General features: G+C 37.1%; 1 protein-coding gene across 1 annotated transcript in view; it reads right to left on the bottom strand.

Annotated features, from left to right (window-relative positions):
* Nucleotides 1–24,280, bottom strand: part of CFAP91 (cilia and flagella associated protein 91) — a 77,352-nt gene that overhangs the window by 36,488 nt on the left and 16,584 nt on the right. Inside the window, exons 6-7 of the mRNA XM_043594256.1 lie at nt 17,997–18,178; nt 3,208–3,385 (exon numbers count right to left, since the gene is read on the bottom strand). Coding sequence (XP_043450191.1) covers nt 3,208–3,385; nt 17,997–18,178 — 360 coding nt within the window. The remainder of the gene's footprint in view (nt 1–3,207; nt 3,386–17,996; nt 18,179–24,280) is intronic.

Raw genomic sequence — 24,280 nt, 5'->3', positions numbered from 1 at the left:
GAGAAACAGGTATTTTTTAAAAAATAAGCCACACACCAATAGTCACCTTTCTCTCTGGAGTTAGAAATCCAAGGTTTGGTTCTCAAGTTCATCACTTACCTCAATTCCTTCAGTCATAAAATGGGCGTAATAGTATCTATCTATCCATCCCATAAGGTTGTTGTGAGTATTAAATGAATTAATGTCTATGTGGCAGGACAGTGGTTCCCAAACCTAAACATGCATCAGATTACCTGGAGCCCACGGCCTGACTCAGTAGGTCAGAAATACTTACTGAGGAGTACTGGGGAGGGGCCTGAAAATCTGCATTTCTAACAAGTTCCCAGGTAATGCTAATGCTGCTGGTTTGTGCACCACACTTTGAGAACTACTGGCTTGGAACAAACATGGCTCCAGCACGTGGTAACCTCTCCACAAATGTAACATGCTCTACGAATATCATCATCATCACTAATATTATCATCTACCTGATGGCTTCTTACCCTTCAACACCCAGCTCAGAGGCTACCTTCTCTCAGTTTTCCCAAATCTCCACTCACTCCAAACAGAACTAGCCAGAAACATTTTAAAGGTTTTTAATGTCCTTCTGATAAGAATATACCTCTCTAAATTGCAGCACGAAATTTAATTTTCTACAGACAGGATTGGGTACCTGATACCTACTTTGCCCCAAAGTACTTTACATTCCATTAGCTGCAAACTTTTACCAAAACATCACACAGTCTGGATTCAGGGTTAATAGAAAGTGTTGTAAAAAGACAAACATATTTTGAATTCAGAACCACGTTGAGTCTAACTCTCCTGGTTCTTAACTCTAAGCAGACTGTCAGGGACCATGGTAGCATTGCTGTGAGTAACAAAGTGCCTCGGCGCAGCCTGGAACAAAGAACAACCTCAATAAGTTCCCTTCCTTTCCTTTCTTGCTGGGGAGCTGGAATTTGGGGGTTTTCATCATTTCTACACCTTCCAAGGACAGCCTCATTACTGAAAATACATTAGTTAAATGACTGAAAACCAGAAGTACCTTTGTATATTGTTGTTTATCCACCATGAGTTCATTTCCTAATTGAGGAATTCCACAATTTGTCTTTTAAGTAGAAAATGCCCCTGTTAGCTGTAGCTAGAACCCAAGATGTCCTGACTGTGAATCCAGTACGAGAGGGAATAAGAGACAGTATTAGCTAGGAGGCTGATGGATATGAAGAGGGCCAAGGCCTAGGCAAAATGGCATCGGGAATGAACAGAAAGGGTCAGTTTGACTGGTGCAGTCACTCTGGAAAACAGTATGGAGGTTCCCCCCAAAAATTAAAACTAGAACTACCCTACGACCCAGCAATTGCACTACTAGGCATTTATCCAAGGGATACAAGTATGCTGTTTCAAAGGGACACATGCACCCCAATGTTTATAGCAGCACTACCAACAATAGCCAAAGTATGGAAAGAGCCCAAATGTCCATTGATGGATGAATGGATAAAGAAGATGTGGTGTACGTATATATATATAAAATGTGTGTGTGTGTATATATATATATACACACATATATATAATGTATATAATATATAATATATATTATAATATATAATTATAATATTATAATTATAATGTATATTATAATATAATTATATAATATTTTATATATAATTATATAATATATAATATATTATAATATATACTTATATAATTATATGTTATAATTATATATTATATAATATATATAATATATTATATATAAAAATATAAAAATATATATTATGATTATATATTATATATTATAATTATATATAATATATAATTATAATATATAATATATAATAATATATATAATTATAATATATAATATATAATGTATATATGTTATATATATAACGTATCTATATGCTTTTATATATGTAATGTATATATATGCTTTTATATATATAATGTATATATATGCTTATATATATATGCTTATATATATATATATATATATATATATATATATATATAATGGATTACTCGGGAATCAAAAAGAATGAAATCTTGCCATTTGCAACTACGTGGATGGAACTGGAGGGTATTATGCTAAATGAAATCAGTCAGTCAGAGAAAGACAAATATCATATGACTTCACCCATATGAGGACTTTAAGATACAAAACAGATGAACATAAGGGAAGGGAAGCAAAAATAATATAAAAACAGGGAGGGGGACAAAACGTAAGAGACTCTTAAATACGGAGAACAAACAGAGGGTTATTGGAGGGATTGTGGGAGGGGGGATGGGCTAAATGGGTAAGGGGCATTAAGGAATCTACTCCTGAAATCATTGTTACACTATATGCTAACTAACTTGGATGTAAATTAAAAAAATAAATTAAAAAAAATAGTAAAAACTACTGAAAAATTTAAATGCTCAAAATCTCTTTATAGTTTACTATTGTTAGAAATAATTGGAACAAATATATGCTTGAATTAAAAGAAAAAAAATAAATAAAAAGGGAAAAAGAACTAATATATGGTGCAAGGCAGGTATACCTTTAACACATGTGAAAATAACCAGTTACAAAAGACCATATACTTCATGATTCTATGTATATGAAATTTCCAGTAAAGACAAATAAAAAGATACAGAAAGTAGGTGAATATTTATAAAGGATGGTGGAAGGGGGAAATGGAAAGTTTCTTTAATGGATTAGAGTTTCTTTAACGTTTCTTTCTTGGAGTGAGGAAAGTGTTATAAAATTAGATAGTGATGATGGAGATACAACTCTGTGAATATAGTAAAGATGACTAAAATGTGCATTTTAAAATGGTGAACTCTAGGATAGGTGAACTGTATCTCAACAAAACTGTTAAAAAATAAAAATAAAAATAGTCAGTTTGAAAGACATTTGCAGAAAGCAGTGGGATTCTGAAATAGTCTAAATTAGATTTTTCCTAAAGAGAAAAGGGAAGAGAAGAATCACAGATGCTTTGAGGAATTGTTCAAATCTGTTAAGGGTTCCACGCTTCACTTTACACACAAAGAGGGCATTATACACTTTTATGTTATTAGAGAGAAAATTATAGAGCTATTATTCCTGAAAGAACCAGCAACCCAATTTCCTATCTCTACAGGTGGAGGGTTGTTATAAACCCACATATTGGGGAAAATTCTCTACAGATAAAAAGTATTTACGTTACTCCACCAGTGCAGGTGCAGATGTCTGGATAATCTAGAACTTACTTTTCAATCTCCTGCTCTCTGAGGGCCCATTCCTTCCTCTCCATTGCATTCATCATCCTCCTTCTCTTCTCAAACTGGGAGGTGTCACTCAGACAGGGAAGAGTGGCTTCCCAAGCACGCTTCTCCCGGGCACGTTCTATCATCTCAACTTCAGCTTGTCCTGCTGGAAGCCCTCGACCTGGATGGTAAAGCAAAGCAAGTTAGAAACACATGGACAAACTCATGTACCTTCCAGTATTTAATTTACTCCCTTTCAGTTCCTATCCTTTTTAAATTCAAGGGTTAAGACAGGATGAAATGATATTGGGAAACATCCTCACACTGTGCTTCACAGCTTGTTATCTATCCCCTGTACTGCCTCTTGTTAGTTACTCAGCCAGAAGACATTTTAGTTACACATAACATGCTAGAGAGTATTTGAAGAATATTCTGTGACTACTGAACAATCATACCTTGGAATGCCCTATATTAGACAAATCAATGTTTTGAAATGCAAAGAAATATCAAAGTAACTTACAGCTGGTAAGTGGCAGAAATCAGGATTTGAACATAGCAATCTGACCCTTGTGGTCTTATGTACTACTCTATACTTCCTCTCTATTAGAGAAATAAAACAAAAATGAACTGTACAGACAAGTCGACAGTTAATCACACTCAACAGTGAGGTTGAGGTTTCAACAGTGAGGTTGAAAGCTTTTCCTCCAAGATCAGGAACAAAACAAGAGCCTACTCTTATCACTCCTATTCAACATAGTACCGGAAGTCCCACCCAGAGTAATCAGGCAAAAAAGAAATAAAAGCCAACCAAATCAAAAAGGAAGTAGTAAAATGGTCTCTATTTGCAGATAACATAATCTTAGATATAGAAAACTATAAAGACTATCAAAAATGGTTAGACTGACATACGAATTCTGTAAAGTTGCAGAATACAATATCAACATACAAAAATCAGTTGTATTTTAAATACTAACAATGAACTACCTGAAAAAGAAATAAAGAACATAATCCCATTTACAAAAATAACAGGAATAAATTTAGCCAAGGAGGTAAAAGATCTATATGCTAAGAACTATAAAACACTAATGAAAGAAATTGAAGATGACAAAAATAAATGGAAAAATATCCCATGTTCATGGATTGGAAGAATTAATATTGTTAAAATAGTCATACTATGCAAGGACATCCAAAGATTTGATATAATCCCTAATAAGGATCCCAATGACATTTTTCACAGAAATAGAAAAACAATCCTAAAATTCCTATGGAACCATAAAAGAACCCAAAGAGCCAAAGCAACCTTGAGAAAGAAAAAGGTGAAGGCATACTTTCTGGTTTCAAACTATATTACAAGACTACAGTAATCAAAACAGTATAGTACTAGCATAAAAATAAACACATAGACACAAAAAGAATCAAGATCCCAGAAATAAACCCATACATAGTCTACTAATATTTGACAAGGAGGCCAAGAATACTCACTGGGGGAAAGATACCCTCTTCAATAAATGGTAATGGAAAAATAGGATATTCACATGCAAAAGAGTGAAACTGAACCCCTATCTTACACTAATCACAAAAATTAACTTGAAATGGATTAAAGACTTAAATGTAAAGCTCCTAGAAGAAAACATAGGAAGGAATCTTCTTGATGTTAGTCTTGGCAATGATTTTTTGGATATGACACCAAAAGTACAAGCAACAAAAGCAAAAATAAATAAATGGGACTACATCAAACTAAAAGGCTTCTACACAGCAAAAGAAATGAGCAACAAAAGGAAAAGGCAAACTATGGAATGGGAGAAAATATTTTCAAACCATATATCTGATAAGGAGTTAATATCCTAAATACATTAGGAACTCCTACAAATCAATAGCAAAGAACAAAATAATGCAACTAAAAAATGGACAAATGACATGAATAGCCATTTTTCCAAAGAAGATATAAAAAAGGCCAGTAGGTACATGAAAGGTGCCCAACATCACTAATCATCAGGGAATTACAAAAGAAAAATATGAGATATCCTTTCACATCTGTTAGGATGGCTGTTTTCAAAAAGACAAGAGGTAGCAAATGCTGACAAGGATGTGGAGAAAAGGGAACCCTAGCACACTATTGGCAGGAATGTAATTGATACAGCCGCTATGAAAAACAGTATGGAGGTTCCTGAAAAAGCTAGAAATATAGGTACCATATGATTCACTTCTGAGTATATATCTGAAGGAAATGAAATTACTATCTCAAAGAGATATCTGCACCTCCGTATTCACTGCAGCATTTACAGATGCCAAGACATGGAAACAACTTAAGTGTCCATTAACACATGAATGTTATAAAAAATGATATAATTCCTATATAACATATTAAATATAATAAACATATATTGAATAAAATTAATATGTTATCAATTTTATATGTAATATAAAATATATAAAACTCAGCCATAAAAAAGGAAATCCTGCCATTTGCAACAACATGAATGATAATTTGAGGGCATTATGCTAAGTAAAATAAGTTAGACAGAAAAACACAAATACTGTATGATCTCACTTATATCTGGAATCTAACAAAACTGAAATTCCTAGAAACAGAGCATAGACTGATGGTTTCCAGTGGTAAGAGGCATGGGAGAAATGGGTGAAAATGGTCAAAGGGTACAAGCTTTCAGTTATTTGATGAATAAGTTCTGGAGATCTAATGTACAGCATGGTGACTATAGTTAACAATAATGTATTATATACTTGAAAGCTGCCAAGAGAGTAGATCTTAAATGTTTTACACACACTAAAAAAACAATGGTACTATGTGAGGTAATAGGTGTGTTAACCAATCTTATTGTGGTAATCATTTTGCAAAAAATATGTATATAAAGTCATGTGGTGTGTCCTAAACTTGCACAATATGTCAATTATATCTCAGGAAAGCTGGGGGGAAAATGAATTATACATAAGTAACAATATGATAATCTTTTATTTTTATTTTTTTTAAATTTTTTTTAACATTTATTTATTTTTGAGACAGAGAGAGACAGAACATGAACGGGGGAGGGCCAGAGTGAGAGAGGGAGACACAGAATCTGAAACAGGCTCCAGGCTCTGAGCTGTCAGCACAGAGCCCGACGCGGGTCTCGAACTCACGCACCGCAAGATCATGACCTGAGCCAAAGTCGGACGCTCAACCGACTGAGCCACCCAGGCGCCCCCTTTTTTTTTTTTAACATTTATTTATTTTTGAGACAGAGAGAGACAGAACATGAACGGGGGAGGGCCAGAGAGAGAGAGGGAGACACGATAATCTTTTATTTAATATTTACATCCATGATATTTTACTGTATCATTCTGCAACTTGCTTTTTTACTCAACTTTGTTTTGGGGATGCTAGTCATACACAGAGATCTAACTGCATTCTTCCACTGTAGGACTCTACCACAATTTAAGCTATCTTCTCAAAAGTGATGTTTTAAGTTGCTTCTAATTTTTTGATTACACATAGTAACGCTGCAACAAACATCCTTGTACTGGTCTCATTATGCCCATATGCAAATTTCTCTATGATTCTTAGAAAGGATCTAAAGTCTAGCAGCTAGATCATAAAATATCATCATTTAAAATTTTTCTGAATATTGCCAAATTTGCCTTCCAGAAGTATAATTTTGCTCAAGCCTTCTGAGAGTCCCCTGGTGCTCTCCCACAGCCCATGCTTCCTTCCTTCCTCCCACACTGTTTCTGCCAAATCTCAGTTGCTTTTTGTAGTCCTAACAAATACTTAGTAGTAGTTCACAGATTTTTTTTAAGTATCACTGAAAGTGCAATTTGTGGGAGTTGTGTTGTGCTTGTTGCTTTTGTATGATTTCTGGGAAGAAAAGAGGAAAGATGCTGATTTACATAGGCACAGCTATACTGGGATTACAGATTTGGTTTAGAATTGCTTGAAGGTATAAAATGTTTAGGGGAGAAATCCTATCTATTTAAGCATGACTCTCCCCATTTATAAACATGGTATGCCTCTCTTTTTATCAAATCTTTGTTCATGTGCTTAAGGAATAATTTACATTTTTCTCCATAATACTGTGCACATGTTTTTGTTAAATGATATTCCTAGGCACTTTGTTATTTGTCAATATTAAGAGTATGATATTTTCAATATTTCTACTTAGATATTGTTCATATATAGGAAAGCTACTGATCTTTGCATGTTGATTCTATATTCAGCTACCTTACTGAAATCAGGTTCTTAGTTCTGGTAATTTGTTACTTCATTTGATTTTCTAAATGAGTACATTGCGCAGAAAGATAGTTTTGCTTCTTATTTCTAATCTTTATGCCTCAATTTTTTCCTCTTACTGCAGTGACTCAGTATTTCTCAACTAAAGTGATATTACTGCCTTATTGGGCAAAAAAGTATTTCTTGTATGGGACTGCCAGATACAGCACAGGATGTTTAGTGTCCATGCCAGCCTACCTCCCAAAACCCATCTCGTGTGCTAAATACCAGGGGCACGTCCTAATCATCATTACATTTAAAAATGCAGAGCAAGAACTTTCAGGGAGATAGCAGAGTAGGAAGATCCTAGGCTCGCCTCATCCCACAGATACAACTAAAGACACCCCTATCAGTGTAAATAACCAGAAAAACACTAAAGACTGGCAAAACAGACTCTCCACACATATGTTGAGAAGAGGCCACATCAAGGAGGCTAGGAAGGCAAAGACTTAGTGGAACCAAATAGACCCACATAACTATCCACAAAAGGGAAGAATGAGGTGGGTACAGAGATAAATAAGCACCCCAGGCCCGGGGGCCATGCACTGGGAAGACAAATCCCCAGAACATTTAGCTTTGAAAGCCAGAGAAGCCCAGCTTTGTGAGTTCTTAAAACCAATGGGGTTTAGCACCTGGAAGTTAAAAAGTCAATGGGCTCAGCTCTGGGAGAGCCCAGGGTGAGAAGAAACGGAGTCCCTACTCTTAAAAAGGCAGCATAACAAACAGATCCACTGAGATACAGCACAGAAACAGCAATTTGAAAAACACCTGGGGTATCCAGGAGGTGGATTTGTTTACTAATCTCAGAGTTTGTACTGGAGGAGTAGGGATCTTTGGGAGACTTCTCTAGGAACAAAGAGGCTTACAGGAGCCATTTCCCATCCCCAGTGTGGATATATGGACATCTGCCAGTACCAGCACACCAGGAATAATCTCCACCAACCTTGCTAACAGCACACCCTGCCCAACAGTCTTCTGCAGATCCACCCCCTCCAACCCAGCTGGCATCAGCAGAGTTGTCCCTGGCAGCTGCAAGTCCCCTCCCTGGAGACTGACACAGACCTTGCTGACAACACTCACTCTGATCCTGTGTCTCCTGTGGAACAACCCTCTGCAGGAGTCCATCCAAGGCTGGCATTGCACAAGCAACCCAAACACGGTCTACCACCACTCCAAGTGACTCTTGCCCCAGGGAGAGGGGATGATAACAACACACACCAGTCCAAATGCAGCCCTAGCAGTGGGCTAGGGACAGATTTCTGGACTGCAGGCCTTGCCCACCAACAAAAGCATCTGAGGGGACAACACAGGGAGAGCACCTTGTAGTCTGGTGGTACTGCAGCTCTAGCAAACCCCTGGTCAGACTCAACTCAAGCTCAAGGAGACCCTGACTAGCCAAATTACATCACAGGGACCAAGCCCTGCCCAAAACAGGCAAAGAGAGCCACTGCAATGGCTGGACTGAGGGCAAATATAACTAGCCACAGCAGGGCACATGCAACACACATAGGAGACACCCCTGAAGTGCCAGGTTCTGGCAAACAGGGGACATTATACTGCAGGGCACTATAGGACCTTTGCTCCATACATCCAAGACTTTCAAGAGCAGATGTTGCTGACTTTCATAATACACAGAAAACAGACACAGAGAGTTAGACAAAATGAGGAGACAGACAAATATGTCCCGGATCAAAGGACAGGACAAAGTCACAAGAAAGCTAAATGAAATGGAGATAAGCAATATGCCTGATAGAGAATTTAAAGTAATGGTCATAAACATACTCACTGAACTGGGACAAAAGTGAAGGACTTGGTGAGACCCTCAACAAAGAGACAGAAAATGTAAAAAAAAGAACCAATCTGAGATGAAGAATTCAATAACTGAAGTTAAAAATACACTAGAAGGGAAAAATAGTAGACTAGAGGAAAGAGAAGAACAGATCAGTGACCTGGAGGACAGAGTAGTGGAAAGCAATCAAGCTCAACAGGAGAGAAAAAAATAAATAAATAAATGAAAATAGATTAAGGGAACTCAGCCACACCATCAAGTGTAATAACACTCATATTATAAGGATCCAAGAAGGATAAGATGGAGAAGACGTGGGGAGAAAATTTTATTTGAGAAAATAACAGATGAAAACTTCCTGAATTTGGAGAAGGAAACAGAAATCCATTCAGGAGACACAGAGAGCCCTCAACAAAATCAACCCAAGGAGGGCCACACCATGGCGCATAGTAATTAAAATGGAAAAAAGTACTGATAAAGAATTTTAAAAGCGAGAAGAGAAAAAAAATTAGATACATACAAGAAAAACCGCATAAGACAACTAGCTGACTTTTCAGCAGAAACATTGCAGTCCAGGAGGGAGTGGAATGATATATTCAAAGAATATACTTGCAACCAAGTATAAAAGAAAAGACTTGCAACCAAGAATACTTTATTTATTTATTTATTTATTTATTTTTTTTAATTTTTTTTTTTCAACGTTTATTTATTTTTTTGGGACAGAGAGAGACAGAGCATGAACGGGGGAGGGGCAGAGAGAGAGGGAGACACAGAATCGGAAACAGGCTCCAGGCTCTGAGCCATCAGCCCAGAGCCCGACGCGGGGCTCGAACTCACGGACCGCGAGATCGTGACCTGGCTGAAGTCGGACGCTTAACCGACTGCGCCACCCAGGCGCCCCAAGAATACTTTATTTAACAAAGCTATCATTCAGAATTGAAAGAGAGAGTTTGCCAGACAAACCAAAGTTAAGGAAATTCATGGCCACTAAACCAGATTTACATGAAATGTTAAAGGGGACTCTGTGAGTGTAAAGGAAAGACTGTATGTAGGAGTAAGAAAAGTAGGAAGCACAAAAGCAGTAAAATTAAGTATATCTATAAAAATGAGTCAAATGATTCAAAACAAAAGGATATAAAATATGATACCATCTACCTAAAACATGGCAGGGGAAAGGAATAAAAATTTAGTGCTTTTAGAATGGGTTCAAACTTAAGTGACCGTCAACTTAATATAGACTGCTATATGCATAAGGTGTTACATATAGACCTAAAGGTAACCACAAATCAAAACCTGGTAACAGATATGCAAAAAATAAAGAGAAGGGAATCCAAGTATATCAACAAAGAAAGCTAGCAAACCTTGAAAAAGGAGAACAAGAAAGGAACACAAAACTACAAAAACAACCATACAACTAACAAGATGGCAATAAGTACATACCTATCCAAAATTACTTTGAATGTAATGGGACTAAACACTCCAATCAAAAGACATAAAGTGACAGAATGGATACAAAAGCAAGGCCCATCTATATGCTGCCTATGAAAGACTCATTTCAGATTCAAAGACACATGCAGATTTGAAAGTGAAGAGATGCAAAAGCATTTATCACGCAAATGGAAGTGAAAAGAAAGCCGAGGTAGCAACACTTATGTCAGACAAAATATACTTTAAAACAAAGACTGTAACAAGAGACAAACAAGGAAAGAACATAATCATACATCCAACAAGATATAAGAATTGTATAAGGGAACCATCCAACAAGATATAGGGATCGTAAATATTTATGCACCCAACATGAAGACACCCAAATATATACAGCAGCTTAACAACAAACATAAAGGAAGTAATCAATAATAATACAATAATAGTAGGGTACTTTAACACCCCACTTACATCAATGGATAGATCATCCAAAGAGTAAATGAATAGGACACAGTGCTATGAATGACACATTAGACCACATGGATCTAACAGACGTATTCCATCCTAAAACAGTGGAATACACATTCTTTTCAAGTGCACACGGAACATTCTGTAGAATAGATCACACATTAGGTCACAAACAATTCTCAACAGGTTTGAAAAGACTGAAGTCAAAAGTCTAGCACCAGACAGCTTCACAAGTAAATTCTACCACACACTTAAAAAAGACTTAATATCTATTCTTCTCAAACTATTCCAAAAAAATAGAAGAGAAAAGAAAGCTTCCAAATTCATTCTATAAGGTTAATGGTACCCTGATACCAAAACCAGATAAAGGCACTACAAAAGGAGAGAGACTCTGAGAGACTGAAAGGGGGGTGGGGGGTGGGCGGAGAACGAACTACAGGCCAATATCTCTAATGAACATAGATACAAAATCCTCAACCAAATATTAGCAAACCAAATGGAACAAATCATTCACCACAATCAAGTGGAATTTCTTCCTGTGATGGAGGGTGGTTCAGTATTTGAAAATCAATCAATATCAAATCAACATCACATCAACAGAAAGTATAAAAACTATATGATCATTTATCATTTCAACAGATATAATAAAAGCATTTGACAAAGTACAACATCCATTCATTATAAAAAACCCTCAACAAAGTAGGTTTAGAGGGAACATACCTCAACATAATAAAGGCCATATATGGAAAACTCATTGCTGAAATCATACTCAATGGTGAAAAACTAAGAGCTTTTCCCCGAAGATCAGGAATAAGACAAAGATGTCCACTCTCACCACTTTTACTCACCATAATACTGAAAGACCTAGCCACAGCAAAAAGAAATAAGAGGCACCCAAATTGGTAGGAAAGAAGTAAAACTTTCACTAGTTACAGTTGACAAGATATTATATAGAGAAAACCCTAAAGACTCCACCAAAAAACTAGAACACATAAATTAATTCAGTAAGGTCGCAAAATATAAAATCAATATATAAAAATCTGTTGCATTTCTATACACTAAATTATTAGTATAGCAGAAAGAGAAATTCAGAAAACAGCTCCATTTACAATTTCAGTAAAAAGAATAAAATATCTAGAAATAACCAACGATGTAAAAGACCTCTACTCTGAATATTATGAAACACTGATGAGGGGCACCTAGGTGGCTCAGTCAGTTGAGTGTCTGACTTTGGCTCAGGTCATGATCTCATGGTTCATGAGTTTGAGCCCCACATGGGGCTCTCTGCTGTCAGCACAGAGACCACTTTGAATCCTCTGACCCTATCTCTCTGCCCCTCCCCTACTCGTGCTCTCTCTCTCTCTCTCTCTCTCTCTCTCAAAAATAAACATTTAAACCACTGACGAGAGAAATTGAAGATGACACAAATGGAAAGACAGTCCATGCTGATGGATTGTGAGAACAAATAATTGTTAAAATGTCCATACTACACAAAGCAATCTACAGATTGCTAATGCAATTTCTACCAAAATACCAATGGCATTTTTCACAGAACTAGAACAAATAATCCTAAAATTTATATGGAACCATAAAAGACTCCAAAGAGCCAAAGCAATTTAAAGAAAAAGAACAAAACTGGAGGTGTCACAATCCCAGAATTCAAGATACACTGCAAAGCTGTAGTTATCAAAACAGTATGGTACTGGCACAAAAACAGACCCATAGATCAACAGAACAGAATAGAAAGCCCAGAAATAAACTCACAGTTATATGGTAAACTAATTTTCCATAAAGGAGGCAAGACTACACACTGGGAAAAAGACAGTCTCCTCAACAAATGGTATTGGGCAAACTGAACAGCTACATTCAAAAGAATGAAACTGGACCACTTTCTTACACCATACACAAAAATACACTCAAAATGGATTAAGGACCTACATGTAAAACCATAAAAACCCTAGAAGAGAACACAAGCAGTAATTTCTCTGACAGTGGTTACAGCAACATTTTTCTAGATATGTCTCTTGAGGCAAGAAAAACAAAAGCAAAAATAAAACTACTGGGACTACATCAAAATAAGAAGCTTCTGGAGTGCCTGGGTGGCTCAATTGCTTGAGCGTCTGACTTTGGCTCAGGTAATGATCTCATGGTTTGTGAGCTGGAACCCCATGTTGGACTCTGCACTGACACAGAGCCTGCTTGGGATTCTTGCTCTCTCCTCTCTCTCTCTGCTTCTCCACCACTCACACTTTCTCTCTTTCTCAGAACACATAATCTTGAAAAAAGAAAAATAAGAAGCTTCTGCACAGCAAAGCAACTAACAACAGAACTTAAAGACAACCTACTGAGTGAGAGAAGGTACTTACAAATGACCTATCCAATAAAGGGTTAGGGTGTCCAAAACATATAAAGAACTTATATAAGTCAACACCAAAAACACATATAATCCAATTAAAAATGGACACAGAAGACATGAACAGACATTTCTCCAAAGAAGACATACAGATGGCCAACAGACACATGAAAAGATGCTTAGCATCACTGATCATCAGGGAAATGCAAATCAAAACGACAAGGAGATATCACCTTACACTTGTCAGAATGGCTAAAATAAACAAGAAGCAAGTGTTGGCAAAGATGTGGAGAAAAAGGAACCCTCATGCACTGTTGGTGGGAATGCAAACTTCTGCAAAAACTGTGGAAGACAGTGTGTGTTTCCTCAAATAATGAAAACTAGAATTACCATATGATACTGGGTATTTACCTGAAGAACAAAAAAGCACTAACTTCAAAAGGTATATGTGCCCCTTTGTTTACAGCAGCAATGTTTATAGTAGGCAAATTATAGAAGCAACCTAAGTGTCCATCCACAGATGAATGGATAAAGAAATGGTGTGTGTGTGTGTATAAACATACACATACACACATACAAGAAATGGTGTACACACACACACACACACACACACACACACACTGGAATGTTGCTCAGCCATAAAAAAAGAATGAAATCTTATCATTTGCAACAACATGGATAGAGCTAGAGAGCATAATGCTAAGTGAAATAAGTCAGAGAAAGACAAATGCCATATGATTTCACTCATATGTGGAATTTAAGAACCAAAACAAACCAATAAAGAGACAAACAAAAAAGACTCTCAACTATAGAGAACAAACTAGTGGTTACTAGCTGGGAGGTTAGTGGGGAGGATAGGTGAAACAAGTAAAGAGGATTAAGGAGTACACTTAATCATGATGAATGCTGAGTAATGTATAGAGTTATTGAATCACTATATTATACATCTGGAACTAATAGAGCGCTGTTAATTATACTGGAATTAAAAAAAATTTTAACTTTTTCCAAAAATTATAGTGCAACAGCAGGACAGTACAGATGAGTATGGCTGTTTTCTAATAAAACCTCTTTACAGTCACTGAAATTTTAATTTCTATAAATTTCACGTTACAAAATACAAAATTTTTTCACCCATTTTAAAATGTAAAAATCATCCTTAGCATCCAAGCTATATTAAAAAAAAAGCAATAGGCCAATTTGATCTGTGGACCACAGTTTGCCAATATTGACCTAGAATTTTAGTACTTGCTTCTTTTTTAAAAAATTATTTTTAGAAACTCGACATCTAAAATTTTTAATTATATATTTTTCTCTTTTTTTGTTCATCATGTTCTTAAACCCTGCTTCTTCTTTTTGAGATCATTTTTCTTCTAATTGAAGTATATCCTTTAATCTTCTTTTATTCAGACTGATAGCTAACATTTACAGATGCTTATTTATATGTGAAGCACTGGTGTAATAAGTACCTTACATAAATGAATTTGCTTCATCTATACAATATCCTATGGCATAGATCCTAGGAAATGTCCTATCCCATGAAAAGTCTTTATTTCACCTTCACTCCTGAATAATAGCTTGGTTGGTGAAAGAATTCTAGATTTGCAATTCTTTTCCCACAGCACTTTAAAAATAATACTATAAAATGTCAATCTGGTGTTTGTCCCTTTGTAGGTAATCTCACTTTTCTCTCCAATAGCTTTTTCAATGTCTTCTTTTTCCTTGATTTATAGGTATGAATTTTTAAAATTTTATAGGTATGAATTTTTAAAAATTTTTCTGCCAACACTTAGCAGGGATAAAAAAAAAATTATCCCTCAATAAAATTTTTCAACCGGTGGGCTTACATCTTTCTTCAAGTCTGGGAAATTCTCAGCCATTATCTTTTCTTGCATTGCTTCTCTACCACTCTCTCTCCTTTCAATTTCTGGATCTTATAATCTAATCCCCCCAGGCTCTTACCTTTTTTTTTCTTTTTAAAATCTTATTGTACTTTTGCATGTTGCATTCTGGAATACTTGTTCATTTAATCATTCATTTCACTAATTTGTTCTTCAGCTCTGCCTAGTTTACTACTGAGTTCATTTTATTTCAAACTTCATAGTTTTCCTTTCCAGTGATTCCAACTGATTCTTTTTTCATAGCTCACACTTTTGTTTTCATGTTCCTGTAGATTTCTCTCATGAGTACCCTGGGCAGTAGCACTCTTTGACCTGGACAGAGAGACAGCTCCCCAGCCTCATTCTTCAGAGCCCTACCCAGCATCATAATTCAACAGACTATGCCCACCTGGAGCTACTCTACTCTCAGAGACCCTGGAATTCCTTAAACAAATGGCCCAAGCCTGCTTCCAAAATCTACATGGACCTCTTCCCAGGATTCAGACTCCTGAGGGCAGACTATATGCTGTTGTTTGTTCACCCTTAAGCCCAAGGGGTGGCCAAGTGGCAGGGATGTGTACACTGAGATTGGAAAAACCAGGTAAGGTGATCACATGCACACATGACAGGCCCCTCGTGATGTAGAACAGCCAGAGAAAAAGGCAAACCACAGGCAGCCTCTCCCCTTGCTGCCATCTTCCACCAAAGAATCCCAAGGAATCTAAGAATTTTAAACTTGTCCTTTCAACTTATTATAAAGATATATTTGTAAAAAATACAGAACATATTTTACTTAACAAATATTAACTTGATTTATAATTTTTAAACATCCCTACATATAGTATGTAGGCCTCCATTTAAACTCCTACTCAGGGCCTCACAAATGAGGGGGCAGGCCAGACTCATAGTGGTTTTTATTGACACTTCAACCTCTGTGTTGGAAGGCACTGGGCTTCAGTACCACCTGCGGACAAGAGAAAAGTCTTGCCTCCTCTAGTCCGGGCAGGTAACTTGGATCTAGCTCCCCACCATTCCCAATCCCTGCTCACCATCATAGATTCCCAGCTATTTCTTTCTTTTAGGAAGTAATGTCCACTTCTGATGTATGGAAATTTTTTACCTTTTTTTAAAAAAGTGTGGTTATGTGCTTATTAGTGTGTGTGTATTTTAGGTATTCAGAGCAGAAGGGAAAGGTTTCAGCATATTTTTAATCTGCCATCTACGCCTGAAAGTAGAGCCCCTGCTATAAAGTATGGAAGTCAAGAATGCTTCATCTGGGGCGCCTGGGTGGCGCAGTCGGTTAAGCGTCCGACTTCAGCCAGGTCACGATCTCGCGGTCTATTAGTTCGAGCCCCGCGTCAGGCTCTGGGCTGATGGCTCAGAGCCTGGAGCCTGTTTCTGATTCTGTGTCTCCCTCTCTCTGCCCCTCCCCCATTCATGCTCTGTCTTTCTCTGTCCCCAAAATAAATAAACGTTGAAAAAAAAAATTTTTTTTTAAAAATAAAAAAAAATAAAAAAAAGAATGCTTCATCTGATATCATAAGGTGAGCCAAGAAACAAGAATCAAAACTAGAGCTCAGATATGGAAGTCTTCATTGCCTATGACACAGACTTGATCACAGCAAACCATCACAGCTGGGAAACAAAAGTAATCTCATTTTAATAAAAATCATAATAGTGTACCAACTATCTCCACAACCTGGGAGGAGGTGGCCTCTCTGGTCCTCAGTTTCCCAGCTACAATCAAGTGAGTTCAATAAGCTAATGTCTAGTCATTTAAAAAAGCCCCTTTTCTTCTTAATTTTTCTAATTTCACTTAATATAGGCCTAGGTCAGATTTTAATACCATCAAAGAGTGACTTTCTGAGCCTGAACTATATTAGCATTTCAGAGATAATATCAAAAGAAATCATCGAGGTGCTTGGGTGGCTCAGTCAGTTAAGCATCCAACTTCAGCTCAGTCATGACCTCACAGTTTCTAAGTTCAAGCCCCACATCGGGCTCTATGTGACAGCTTAGAGCCTGGAACCTGCTTCAGATTCTGTCTCCCTCTCTCTCTGCCCCTCCCCTGTTCTCTCTCTCTCCCTCCCTCTCAAAAATAAATAATAAACATTTTTTTAAAAAAAATTAAAAAAAAAGAAATCATCCAAACTATCCAATAGGGTATGTAAGAGAGCTTTGGTAAATTGCAAGATATTTTGTCAAAGTAAGATAATATTGTTACATATGGTGGAATATACATTCAGTATTATACACTCTAAAACGGTTTATGTGTAAAGGAGTAAGGGCTGCTCAATGAAAAGGAACTGATTCACTAGGAAAAACTGAGAACAGGGAGGTGAGTAGTCAGCAAGGCAACCACAAAATTAAGCCAAAATAAAACTTCAGTCTTCAGGGATAAAGTATAATAAGCCTCCTTGCAATGAAAAGGGCATACCTCTCTTTGAACAAAAGTATCAGAAAAAGTATGAGTCTATGAAGTAGCTCTGTTGAGCAAGACATTTTAAATAGCAACACTTTATACCATAGTTGCTTCTAAGTACATCATTTCCAGCAACTCAAGCATGCATGGTTATCAAGACAGGCATCTACAAATATCCAAGACAATTACCAACTCACCCCAAGTAAGAGTAGCCAGGGTCAAGAGCTCAGGGATTGACTCCTGACATACTACATATTCTGGAGAATATGGATCTGTTTGAACTTCAGCATCCCGATAATCAGTCTGAGTGCCCACAGTACACTTTGAAGGGATAGATGGGTACTTAGCAGAAGTAGTAGGAAAAGTATATGGCTCTGTCCTAAAAGGGAAAATTATTTTAAAAATTAAAACCTGATCCAATCACTTACGATACTACATAGTCAAGCAGAAATTAATCCTTAGCTTCACTAAGCCTATGCCCCCTTTAAACATGCACAAATTCATGCACCCAGTGTAACCAGGACTGTGGCCAATTATCTTGAGTGAACTGCCTTGCTATTCTCACCTCTGCCAAGAAACTGAAGGGATATAAATGCCCAGGTCTATTCATAAAAGTGCCTGTTCATCTGTATATCATTGGGCAGGGTTGAACATAGAGTTATAAAAGGTGGATCCTAGCTTGTCATACAGTTACTTCTGAACATGTTTAGAATTGCTACTTCCTAGTTTCTTTCCGCTCTGCTTGTAGTTACACATCCAATTTTAGCTGTTTCCCTCTAGAAATACAGGAACAGAGAAAAAAGAAGAGATTCTTTCTGAATTTTTAAAAGATAAGGCTCTTTCTAGATGGACAATTCAATAATTAATGCTGGGATCACTTGGTTAATTATGGAATAGTTATCTCATCCCTTAGACAAAAATTAATTCCAGATATTTTAAAGCATTTAATGTAAAAACGAGACTATAAAAGTAATAAGAAACATGAGTAAATACACCATCTTTGAGTGAAAGTGTTTCTCAGCATGGCTCAAAAGCCAGAGACTATAAAAGGAAATGATCAATAGAATTAAGGTTAAGTTGAAACTTCTACACCTCAAAATGTCATAAACAAATTTAAAATATGAATGGCACACTTAGGAATACGTTTTACAACATATATGATAAAAGTTAAATAGCCTTTCTACACAAAAAGTCCTTATAAATCAATGACAAATACCAAAAGAAAAAATGGGTAAAGAACAATTCACAAAACAAAAAGTAAAACTTCTAACACATGAAAAATTAATGAACATAACTAGTAATCAAAGAAAAATAAAGTAAAACAGCAAGATGATATTTTATTACATCACATAAGCAAAGACTGAGAAGACTGAAAATACCTAGCATTGACAAAGTTGTGAAGAAACAGGCATTCTCATAAACTGTTGACTGAAATACAAATAGACACAACCTAACTAGAAGGTAACTTATCGATCTAACCTTTATCTGACAGGTTATCTTATCCAACCTTTAAAAATACCCTTTTGGGGGCATGTGGGTGGCTCAGTCAGTTAAACATCTGACTCAGTTTCGGTTCAGGTTGTGATTTTGTGGTTCAGGAGTTTGAGCCCCACATGAGCTCAAGATTGGGATTCTCTCTCTCCGTCTCTCTCTGCCCCTCACCAGCTTGTACTCTCCCTCTCTCAAAATAAATAAACTTAAAAAGAAAAAAAAAAAACCCAACCCTTTGTCCCAGCAACTGCACTCCTTAGGAATTTATTCTAGAAAATAACTGGACAAGTGTACAGAGATAAATGCAAATATGTTCATAAAGTCTCACGTGTAAGAGTAAAAAATTACAAACTCTTTTTTTAATAGCCAATTAAAAAATGGTTACAACTGAGGTTATTAGGCATCAACCTTGGATCCATTATTTTCATCTTATTTTTTTATTTTGGCTTTTTAATTTATTTTTTGGTTTCGTTATTTATTTTGAGAGACAGAGAATGAGCACATGAGCAAGCAGAGGAGGGGCAGAGAGAGAGAATCCCAAGCAGGCTCTGTGGTGTCAGCATGGAGCTTGATGCAGGGCTCAGTCTCAGGAACCATGAGATCATGACCTGATCTGGCTCTTTTTAAGTACAGAAAAAAATTTTTAGTTGATTCATTTAAACATATGCCTACTCTTATACATAATTTTTGTAACAAAACATGATAGCACATATGCTTTAATATTTTAGTGCAGTGCTTTTTTCCTTTACTTTTGAGTTAGCTTCCCTCAATATCTTTTCCTCCCTAACACCCACAGCACTACCCTCTCTGTATATCCTAGATCTAAATATATTCTTGAATTATCCTTGAATCTTGCTGTATTTTTACCCACTCTTATTCTTCTACACTCACACAAATACACACATGTAGAGTGTTATTTTATTGTTTTGCTAACATGGAATCTTATTATGAATACCTTTTTGCATGTTGCTTTTTTAACTAAACCATACTTCATGGAAATCTTTCTAATCTATTCATGTGGGTCTTTTTCAAGAAAAATCAAACTTAAATGATCACCATGAATAGAAAAACTACTTCAAAAAATATGGCATGCTTATAATTAAATTTATGCAGCTATTAAAATTAACAATGAAATCTGTATTTATGAACGTACAAAAATGTCCATGATTCAATGTAAAATAGAAAAAAAGGACACTATGAAGCAATATGTACAACAGGAGTACATTATTTTTATTTAAAACCTGTGTTTTGTGCATAGAAAATGCCTAGATGGATATACAATAAAGTAACAATTATTTCTGGATAGTAGGATTACAGATATTTTTCATATTTATAGTTTTCTAAATTCTCTTTTTTTTTTTAACCTGGACATGTATTACTATTAAAATGAGCAAAAAAACAACATAGCTATTTCCATTTAAAAGAATATGTTTTCTAGTTGGTAAAAGAATTAGTTAAATTACATAAACAAAAAACTATAACAGCAAAAAAGAGGAATTTCCATTTTAAAAAACAGTCAAAGGTAATGAGAGGTGTTTATATAAAAGCAAAACATATACAGCTTAGCTCTTAAAAAAATGCATTTCAAATGAGCTAGAAAGAAGTACCTATTTGGAGGTTCAACCTGTAATGAAATAGTACTTTTTTTAAAATAGTACTTTAATTTGTTATTAATGCTGAATTCTAATGGTATGGAAATAATTTTTTTAGCAGCTGCTATGAATTTCTAAAATATGTAGATAATTTAAGTGTTTATAATTTCTTATGTTTCCAGCAGAAATTATTCTACTATAAAAATTCTTGTTGAGCAAATAACTTCAGGTTTATATCATCCCAGATCTTATGCATATTTTTATATAATACCATTAGTTTGAATCAAAAGAATAAATTGTTTTCTGAATTAAAAATTACATATTTGAGCCATCTGATCAAGTATGCTAGGATAAGACCTAATGAGGGACACCTGGGTGGCTCAGTCAGTTAAGCATCCAACTCCTGATCTTGGCTGAGGTCATGACCTCAGGGTTTGTGAGAGCACAGAGCCAGTTTGGGGTTCTCTCTCTCCCTCTCTCTGCCCCTCCCCCACTAGCACGCACACACTCTCTCTCTCTCTCTCTCAAAATAAATAAATACACAACAACAACAACAAATAAAATTCATGAATCCTTCCGACTAAGCTTTATGGTGACTTAAGACCCTTGTAGGTGGGTCAAAGGAGAGGATGCAAAGGGGGAATGCTACTTTGACAGAAGTCCTATAATAACTTAATACAGTTTCTTTCCTAACTACCACATAGACACCAGGAGCACGGACTATCTGCCATACCTGTAGTCTTCTAGATTTTCCCTTACAGCCCAATGAAACTAAACACAATGAGGGGTTTCACAAAGTAGCAAATCCTGTTCTGTAATTCTGTAAACTCCAATGAATGTTTGTATTTTTTTAGACTTAATTTTTTCAGGGGCACCTGGATGGTCCAGTTAGTTGCGGCTCTGACTCTTGATTTCAGCTCAGATCATGATCCCAGGGTCATGGGATTGAGCCCCATGGCAGGCTCTGCGCTGAGCATGGAGTCTGCTTGAGATTCTCTCTTTCTCCTTCTGCCCCTACCCCATCTGCATGCATGCCCTCTCTCTCCTAAAAACATTTTTTAAATAAAAAAAATAAATTTTTTTAACAAAGATAATTTTTCATAGTAGTTCTAGGTTCACAACAAAATTAAGAGGAAGGTACAGAGAGTTCCCATATACACTTTGCCTCCACATATGCATATCCTGCTCCACTATCAACATCCCTCACCAGAGTGGTACATTGGTTACAACCGAAGAAACTAAGGGGCACCTGGTGGTTCAGTCAGTTGGGCTTCTGACTTTTGCTCAGGTCATGATCTCACGGTTCATGAGTTCGAGCCCTGCATCAGGATCTGTGCTGGCAACTCAGAGCCTAGAGCCTGCCTTGGATTCTTCTCCCTCTCTCTCTGACCCTCCCCCACTCATGCTCTGCCTCCTCTCACTTGCTCTCAAAAATGAATAAACAAACAAAAAAACAAACTAAGGAACCTAAATTTACACATCATAATCATCCTACAGTGTACATTAGAGTTCACTCTTTGGTGTTATACATTCTATGGGTTGGACAAATCCTTATGTATATACGTATACATATATAACATGTATCCACCATTATAGGATCATACAGAGCATTTTCCCCACCCTAAAAATTCTTTCCCTCTTCTTTTCAGCTTTATTATTTTCCATAATATTGTCGTCTATATCACTGATTCATTCCTCTGCTTCATCCATCCTTGTTGTCAATACATCAAGTCAGTTTTGTATCTTGGTTATAGCAGTTTTTATCTTGACCTGACTAGTTTTTAGGTCTTTCAACCTCTGTGGTAATAGACTCTCTGATGTCTTGTATGCTTTTCTCAAGCCCAGCTAGTATCCTTATGATTGCTGTTTTAAATTCTAGGTCAGGTATATTACTTATATCTGTTTTGATTAGATCCCTGGCCATGACCTTTTCTCGTTCTTTCTTTTGGGATGAATTCTTCCATTTTGGCATTTTGTCTAAGTCTCTGTTAGGAAAGCCTGTTATATTTTCTGCTCCTGAGAGTAATGGCTTTATGAAGAAGAGGTCATATACTGTCCAGGACCTGGCACTTCAGAAAGTGTCTCTGGTGTATGCTGTGTGCTCTCTGCTTCTGTCTTTTGGCTGCTCTTTCTCTCAGGTCAGTCCTCTATAGAGTTTCTCCTTGCCTATACTGGGAAGTATTTGGACTTTGGCCAGAGTGTGGCAAGTTTTAACTAGGTGTGCTCTGGTCTGTTTGTTAAGAGAGACCTGATGTTATTTCCACTAGTAGTGAAGCTTTGCAGCACTCTATGATCAGTAGATTTGGTGCATATGAGGGGTTTGTGCTGGTCTTTGGGTGGGAGGGTCCTCCTGCTCTGATTCTCAAAAACATTCCCCCTAGTAAAGAAGCACCTGCAGAGTGCAGCAGGGCAGGGCTTGGTATAAGTGTTTTGGGCCACCACTATTGGTGCTGTGTTGCTTACTGAAGTTAGTTTATGCTGAGGAGCAGGCAAGGGAAATGGTGCCAGCCCTCTCCCTCATCCTGGAGTGGGAGTTCACACCCACTGCTGTCTGGGAAGCCATCACAGAAGAGTGAACAATCTCCCCTCACGTGTCTCAGGTGTCCCTCAGATCCCTGCCTTCACCCTGTCTGTCCAAGTCATCTGCCCACCCAGCAGTGCAGTGTACCTGGGTTTTATCCCAGGCAGGCCAATTGAGTTTTAAAACTCCAAACTTTAGGGACATGGCATGGCACAGACCCATGCTGGTCCTCTAGGGGTGGGTCTTGTCACACTGGGGCTGGTGCAGGTTTGTCCCTGAAGAGCAGCTGCACCAACACATAGGAACTTGGAGTTTGGAATAAAGTGCAGCAAAAAGCCAGTGTCCAGGTCAGCAGCCTGCAGCCGGTGTCCCTGCGCCTATGCTTATGGGCAGGGGAGCATAATGGCACCTGCTGGTTCTTTTGTCACCAGAGAGGCAATGCCACTTCTCCCAGATGCACTCCAAGAAGGGGGAACCATCTCTCCCAGTGTGTCTGAGGGAATCCTCAGTTCGCACAGCCTGCTTCCAGGCTCTCCTCCCTCCTTCTCCCCAGGAGCACTGCCTCACCTTCCAGATTCCATATCAGCCATGGCAGGAAACTCTAAAACTTCAGTCTTTGAACTCTACTGGTTATAAAAACTATGATAATCAGCCCTTTTCATTTCCACAGTCAATGGCTTTGCGGAAATATTTTCCTTGTGGAATCCCTTATGCAACACTCACTCTCTTTCTCTCACTTCTCTCCATGATCAAGGCTCCCTCCCCTCCACAATCCTTTTCTCCCCCAAATCACATCTCTGCACCTGCCACCTTCCATGATGTGACTTCTTCTCTCCCTCTAATAGTGCAGTTTGTTCTGCCAGTCCTCAGATAGATT

Source organism: Prionailurus bengalensis, chromosome C2, assembly GCF_016509475.1.
Source record: "Prionailurus bengalensis isolate Pbe53 chromosome C2, Fcat_Pben_1.1_paternal_pri, whole genome shotgun sequence".
NCBI lineage: Eukaryota > Metazoa > Chordata > Mammalia > Carnivora > Felidae > Prionailurus > Prionailurus bengalensis.
This window is presented reverse-complemented; position numbering and strand designations above follow the sequence as displayed.